The sequence below is a fragment of the Triticum aestivum genome, chromosome 2A (genome assembly GCF_018294505.1).
Source record: "Triticum aestivum cultivar Chinese Spring chromosome 2A, IWGSC CS RefSeq v2.1, whole genome shotgun sequence".
Classification (NCBI taxonomy): Eukaryota; Viridiplantae; Streptophyta; class Magnoliopsida; order Poales; family Poaceae; genus Triticum; species Triticum aestivum.
Genome location: NC_057797.1, coordinates 625686790 through 625694320, shown reverse-complemented (window position 1 = coordinate 625694320; position 7531 = coordinate 625686790). Strand labels below are relative to the sequence as shown.

The 7531-nt window shown below is 45.1% G+C and overlaps 1 protein-coding gene across 1 annotated transcript; it reads right to left on the bottom strand.

The window, feature by feature from the left end:
* Window positions 1-4805: 4805 nt before the first annotated feature.
* Window positions 4806-7218, bottom strand: LOC123185742 (gibberellin 2-beta-dioxygenase 6). The gene is made up of 3 exons (XM_044597572.1): window positions 6568-7218; window positions 5486-5819; window positions 4806-5321 (listed from the first exon to the last, which is right to left on the bottom strand). The coding sequence occupies exons 1-3, from the start codon at window positions 7053-7055 to the stop codon at window positions 5052-5054; spliced, it is 1092 nt and encodes a 363-aa protein (XP_044453507.1). The 5' UTR covers window positions 7056-7218; the 3' UTR covers window positions 4806-5051.
* Window positions 7219-7531: the final 313 nt, after the last annotated feature.

Here is a 7531-nt window from a genome sequence, read left to right as displayed (position 1 = left end):
ATAAAAAATTTCCACCACGAGTTCGCAAGGATCCTCCATCACACCATCAAGATGGCAACCCTTTGAACTATTTTGCATGAAGAACATTTGAGACAAATAATGTCACGAGAGTAATGGCCTTGATTTAAACATCCTTAACTAACTTGTATAAAGTCATGTCGTCATCTAAAAAGGAATTTTTCAGGAAAAATATATGATTAAGTTCAAAATAATCAAAGGTTTCACAAAGAAAATTTTCTAAGGTCATCAAAATTCTACAATAATAATACTTAGGACCTAACGTTAGATGTTTCTGATAAAACTAAACCAGCGAAGATGCTTTCAAGGTGGAGGTTTCATAGCACGGAAGTGACAATGTTAAGGGAGCCCCCTTTTTACTCCTTCTAATATATTCACATGTATCCCTCATGCATGTTACAAAAAATTGTATTGGCATGCCCTTTTTATCTCATTCTAATATAGTCACATGCATCTCTCCTACATGTTTCAAATTTTTTAAGGGAGCCCTGAAGAACAATTCTTGGATATCCATAAAATTTCTACTAAATCATCAATGGCCACATTCCTGAGTTTGTTTCCTTGACTAAGCCTCCGCAATATATATCTTGATGATGACAACGAGGATGACATTATTTCATAACACACGACTAGTGCCCAGCACTCGGCGGCCCCTAATTACAAGTTAAATATTTTGGGACCTATCCGCACCACTACAAAAAGAATGATTTGGAAGACATGTCCACCATCGAAGGTCTATTTTTCTTGGTTCCATATTCAAAATAGGATTTGGACCACATAAAGTTTTCTAAATTGTGGCTTAACAAAAAAGAGAGCAAGAATATGCAGGTCGCCACTTACACAAATGATGGTTCACCTTGAGTTTATAGGGAATGGCGAAGGTGTGGCTCTGCCTAGCGAGCCTAACACTTCCTATTGTAATGCAGGGCTTTCCATCGAGAATTGGTCAATCAACATGTCTGATAAAAACACTCCTAATATAAGGGCCATGACTTCTCCCCCTACTCGAAAGTTGGACAATTTAGGATGGAAAAAACACAAGAGTTATCCACCACAAGTTCATGATTTAGACCATCCTTCTTGATGCCATCAAGATAGATGCAACCCCTTGAACTATTGTGGGTGAAAAACATTGGAGAAAAATATATGTGAGGAGAGTAACGGCTTTGATGTAAACATCATTAATTAACATGTATAAAGTCATATCATCATCTAAAAATGATTTTTTAAAAAGAAAAATATTGGATTAAGTCCTAAATATCAAAGAATTTGTAAAGAAAATTTCTCCAAAAATAGTAATCAGGACCTGACATGATATGTTTTTTTATGATAATAAACCAACAAAGCTACTTTCGAGGAGGAGGTTTATACCACGTCGGTGAAAATGTTCAGGGAGGCCCCTTTTGACCTCCTAATATATTCACATGTAGCTCTCCCCCATGTTTCCAAAAAAATATGGGATCCCCTATTTATTTCCTAATATATTCACATACATCTCTCTTGCATGTTTGATTTGTTTTAAGGGAGCCCTGAAGGCCAATGCTTGGATATCCAATATCAAAATTACTGCCCAATTTTCAATGGCCCACATTTCTAAGTTTGTCTCCTTGGACAAGGCTCCGTGAAATTTATCTCGACGATTACATCGAGGATGACATTATTTGAAACCACATGACTAGTGGCTAGCACTGAGAAGTTTCCAGTTTCAAGGCAAAAAATGGGAGCCATGCGCACCATTATGAAAATAATGGTTTGGAATACATGTGTACCATCGAAGGTCGTTTTCCCCTCTTTTGTTGGCTATTCGAAATAGCATTTGGACCACATAAAGTTTGTCTAAATTTTTTCTTTAGAATTTTTAACAAAAAGAGAGCAAGAACTCGCGGTCCGCCTCTCGTACAAATGCCGGTTCACCATGAGTGTATGGCGAATGACCAAAGTTGTAGTTGCGCCTCGCAAGCTTGGTCACTTCATATTGGAATCCGGAACATTCCATCAAGGAGTGGTGGATCAATATGTCCGATAAAAATATTCCTTATGGAATGGCCATGAGTTCTCTCCCCACTGAAAAGTTGGACAATTGAAAATGGGAGAAACACACACAAAAATCCGCCTGAAGTTTGCGCTGCAGAGCATCCTCCTTCACACCGTCAAGATAGAGGCAACCCTTTGAACTATTTTTGGTGCAGAACATTTGGGACAAATCTTGTCACAAGAGTAATGGCCTAGATGTAAACATCCTTAACTAGCATGTATAAAGTCATATTGTTGTCAAAAATGAATATCTCAGGAGAAATATGAGATTAAGTCTAGAAAATCAAAGAATTCACAAAGTAAATTTTCTAAGGACGTCAAAATTATACATTAATAATAATAATTAGGACCTAATTAGATGTTTTCATAACATTAAATCATCTAAGTTGCTTTCAAGGTGGAGGTTTCCTAGCACGCCGGTGACAATGTTAGGGGAACCCCCTTTTTACCACCTTCTAATATATGGGCATTCCCTTTATAACCTCTTGCATGTTATTTAAAAAATGTATGGCCATCCCCCTTTTTATCTCATTCTAATATATTCAAATGCAGCTCTCCTGCATGTTTCAGAAAAAAAATGTTAAGGGAGCCCTGAAGGACAGTGCTTGAATATCCATAGCTTTTCTACCCAATCATCAATGGCCACATTTCTGAGGTCGTCTCCTTGGACAAGCCTCCACGATATATATCTGGAAGATGACAGCGAGGGTGACATTATTTCAGAACACACGACTAGTGGTCAGGACTCGATGGCCTTCGATTACAAGTTAAAATTCTTGAGAGCTATGCGCACCACTATGAAAAGAATGGTTTGGAAGACATGTCCACTATCGCGGGTCATTTTTTCTTCTTCTCGGTTGGCTATTCAAAAAGGATTTGGACCACATAAAGGATGGTTGTGGCTTATGGCATTTTTACAAAAAAAAAGAGCAAGAATCTGCAGTTCGCCTCTTGTACAAATGGCGGTTCACCTTGAATCTATGGGGACTGGAAAAGGTCTGGCTCCGCCTCACGATCCTGGACACTTCCTATTGGAATGCACAACGTTCCATCGAGAATTGGTGGATCAACATGTCCGATAAAAATATTCCTAATAGAAGGGTGATGACTTCTCTCCCTACTCAAAAGCTGGCCAATTTAGAATGAAAAAAAAACAAGAGTTTTCTGCCGCGAGTTCGAGCTGCACGCTATCCTTCTTGATTCCATGAAGATAGAGGCAACCCTTTGAACTATTATGGGCGCAAAACATTGACACAAATTATGCGAGGAGAGTAATGGACTTGACATAAACATTCTTAACTAACATGTATTAAGTCATATCATCGTCTAAAAAGGACATTTTCAGGAAAAAAATATAGTATTAAGTCCTAAAAATCAAAGAACCCGCAAAGAAATTTTCTCCAAAAATAATAATTAGGACCTGACATGAGATATTTTGATAAATTAAACCAGCAAAGGTACTTTCGAGGAGGAGGTTTATACTCCCTCCATTCCAAAATATAGTGCGCCCGCGCTTCCCGAGGTCCAACTTTGACCATAAATTTAACCAACGAGACCAACTGTGGCGGGAGAAAAAATTATATAATTGAAAACTTCTTTCAAATACGAATTCACTGATATAATTTTTGCTCCCGCCGCAATCGGTCTTGGTAGTTAAATTTACGGTCAAAGTTGAAGCACGTGGATAGAGGAAGCATTACATTGTGGAATGGAGGGAGTACCACGCTGGTGAAAATGTTCACGGACCCCCCCCCCTTTCTAATATATTCAAATGTAGCTCTCCTACATGTTCTAGAAAAAAATGGCATCCCCTTTTTTATCTCCTTCTAATATATTCACATGCAGCTCTCCTACATATTTGAAAAAAAAAGTTAAGGGAGCCCGGAAGGCCAATGCTTGGATATTCAATATCAAAATTTCTACCCAATTTTGAATGCCCACATTTCTGAGTTTGTCTCTTTGGACAAGCCTCCATGATATTTATCTTGACAATGACACCGAGCATAAAACACACGGCTAGCAATGCACAACATCCGATTACAAGGCAATAAATTTGGTAGACATGCGCACCACTACGAAAAGAATTGTTTGGAAGACATGTGGACCATTGAAGGTTATTTTACTCCCTTTGGTTGGCCATTCAAAATAGCATTGAACCAAAAAAATTGGCTGAATTGTGGCTTCTGGATTTTTTACAAAAAAATAAGAATCCGCGATCCATTTCGTCTAAAAATGCCGCTTCACCCAGTGTATGGGGAATGGCCAAAGGAGTGGCTCCGCGTCGCGAGTCTGGATACTTTGTAGTATTGAAATGCAAAACATTCCATCAACGAGTAGTGGATCAGCATGTCCGGTAAAAATATTCCTAACAGAATGGCCATGATTTGAGACTAATTATATCAGGAGAGTAATGCCTTGATGTAATAATTTACACTATGCAAAACCCTCTCTAACTTCATGTCAATGAATGGATGAGGCAAATCTTTATGCCTTTGAAATTTGTAGGAAAAACAAAACTTCCGTTGCCCATGACCATGCGCCAAGCTCCAGTTCAAACAAATGAAAATATGACATTTTAAGTCTAACTGTTTTACAATACTCATATGTTTATCTAATGTATATCCAAAAATATGCTTGTCTAGTGAAAACATCTCGATTGGAACAACGTTGAAGCTTAGGTGCTCGTCCGTCCACGTTTGTTCCTCGTAGTACGCTCGACAAGACGAAAAGAAGGAACGAGGGACAAACAAACGGGAGCCAGATGGGCAGACGTATCACCATAGCATCATGTTATATATTCCATTGATTCCTCCATCATTATCGCGTGGTATAGTACCTATCACCTAGGCCCAAAAGGGCCGAAAGAAAACTAGAATAGAAACAGAAAGAATTAAAAAAAAGGGGGGGGGGGGAGGGGGGGATTATCTCCGATTCCATACTGCGGGCGCACGACGCTTCTACGGTGAGATTTGAGTATTTCAACAGTACTACTGTACGTGTTAAGTACAGAGGCTGTGATTCATGGCGTCAACGGGAGACTGTTTGAGAAAGTTGGGGAGCCCAATTTTTTTGCCGGTTCTCTTGACATCGTCCTGCACCTTCCTCCGGTACTCCCCGAAGGTAAACGGCCTGTACGGCGACGGCTCGCCGCATGTGCCGACCAGCGAGTCGTACGACGGGCACAGGAAGTAGGCGACGGAGAGGCGCTCCGCCTTGGCGTTGGCCACCACTTTGTGCTCCACGCTCTTGTACCTGTTGTTGCTCCACGCCTGAAGCATCCAAATGCAGAGAACTGGAATAAGAAGGCGAAAAATGCGTCCACACACACAAAATAGTACCATCTGATGCGACGATCGGGTACACCTCTCTGCTTGGTCAAAACTCCGGCATGTAGTACGTATATGGGGTAAAACGCCGAGGAGGGGACTGTTACCTGAAACAGATCGCCGATGTTGACGATGAGCGCGTCGGGGCGGGGTTTCACGGCGACCCAGCGGGAGTCCTTCATGAGCTGCAGGCCCCCGACCTGGTCCTGGCAGAGGATGGTGAGGAAGTCGCTGTCCGTGTGCGGCACCAGCCCGAACGTGTCCGGCGCGAACGGGCATGCCGGGTACCTGTTGAGCCGCAGGAAGCACGTCGTCCCGTCGCACCCCGCCGGGAACGCCGGCTCGCCGCCCCACGCATCGTGCCCGAGGTCCTCCGCCAGCGCCGCCGCCACCGTGTCCGCCACGCGCGACATCGCGTCCGCCACCTCCTGCATCACGGCCCTGCTCGCGCGACAAAACTTTTGCTCGTCAGTCATCAATAAAACTACTGCACACGACTCGTGGTAAAATTCTCGCCTAGTGTGACTAAGTGACCGTGGTAAACACACGCATGTAACCAGATTAGATTCATGGTCATGTACTAATATTGAAACAAGTGCTCATGCATGTACCATTTCGAGTCATGGTCGTGTGTATTGTTGGTTCATACACGTATACTGCTAGCCTGAGATATTTCTCTATCCGGACACTGTACACGGAAGGGAACCCCGCAGCACACAAATTAATATTCGGTGTATGTATCATGGTCCTGGGGGATGGGGTTGGTAGGCTGGTTCGATGGACACGAAGGCGTTAAATTCGGTTAGTGTACTAAAAACGCCCATGTTTCGTGGGCACATATGCAGCCGCACACATGATATCGTCATTCATCGACCCAAACAAAGCCGAATTAATGTACGTAGTTGACAGGAAAGTTTGCCGCGTGCCTCCATCTTCTTCCCTTCTACTACTAGAATATTACTACACATATATGTGCCGGCAGCAAACGAATATACTACTAACGATCGCGCGCGTAATAACTATCAAAAGTGTTCTTTCGTCCTTGGACTCTCAAATGAAAAGAAAATCTCTATCGACAGAACTGATTAATGTAACTAATTATAGTCAAGCACGTTCGCTAATTGTCTGACAGAGTAAGCAGGGTAACAAGAACAGGCATGCATATGGGCGGGCGTACGTAAGCACGTACCTCAAGGAGCTGAGCTTTCCGTAGTCGCAGTCCTCCCGGGAGATGCTGGCGAGCGGAACGTGGAAGGCCTCCGACCACGAGAGGTGCCGGAGCGACGTAGCCGTCGGGTTGCCCCACCGGTACGAGCCGTTGAGGAGCCCGGCCTTCTCCTTGGTGTCGAACGGCAGGCGGAACAGCCGCGCCTGCTCGCGCCGCATCTCCTCCAGGAGCTCCCGCCCCACGCCGTGGTTGATCACCTGGAAGAAGCCCCACTCCGACGCCGCGCGCGCCATGGCGTCCGCGCACGCCTTCCTCTCCCCCGCGTCGCCGCTCGTCAGGCGCTTCAAGTCGATCATCGGCAGGTCGCGCTCCAGCACGGCCACGCTCTCCGGCACCGCCGGCGACAGCGCGGGCGCAATGCCGCCGCGGCGGAGCTGGTCGGTGCGCAGCAGCGCGCGGTAGCTGTCCGCCAGAGGCGGATCAATGGCTGGCTCGGCGAAGGCCGGCATGGTCGGTCGACGGAGGAGATGGGTAGCTTAGACACGTGCGAGCGTGCGTCTAGCTAGCGCGCTAGTGATGGACCAACCGGTCGTCGTGTCACACGCAGTGCACACTCACTTGCTTAGCTTAGCTACGCTACCACTGGGCCGCTCGCTGGGCAGTGGCTATGGCGAATCGCGCTGCTACGAAAGATCTCGGGAGCGAGAGGCCTATATATAGAGAGAGGAGGGCCGGGCGCGCGGCGCTAGCTAGTGGTTGCCCGGTGGGCGGAGAGCTGGACATGTGCTCGATCGCACGTTCTTTCTTGCATGGGGCGCTCGCCCGGCCGCCTTTACTTAGGGACGGTGGATCGGGGAATACCCTAGCCGTTTCGAGCGATCCTCTGAGGCGTCGCGCGATTAAGACCGAGCGACACTTGTGTGGGGGCGCAGCAAGTTATGGGGGCCCTGTCTTTGACCGCGCAACTTGTGGCTCCATTCAATGC

Excerpts from the sequence above, each read along its gene's own strand:
- LOC123185742 (XM_044597572.1), bottom strand. The coding sequence starts at position 7,055 with ATGCCGGCCTTCGCCGAGCCAGCCATTGATCCGCCTCTGGCGGACAGC. Across the intron at positions 5,820-6,567 it reads GGAAAGCTCAGCTCCTTGAG|GGCCGTGATGCAGGAGGTGG; the intron begins GTACGTGCTTAC and ends TCGCGCGAGCAG. Across the intron at positions 5,322-5,485 it reads ACATCGGCGATCTGTTTCAG|GCGTGGAGCAACAACAGGTA; the intron begins GTAACAGTCCCC and ends TGGATGCTTCAG.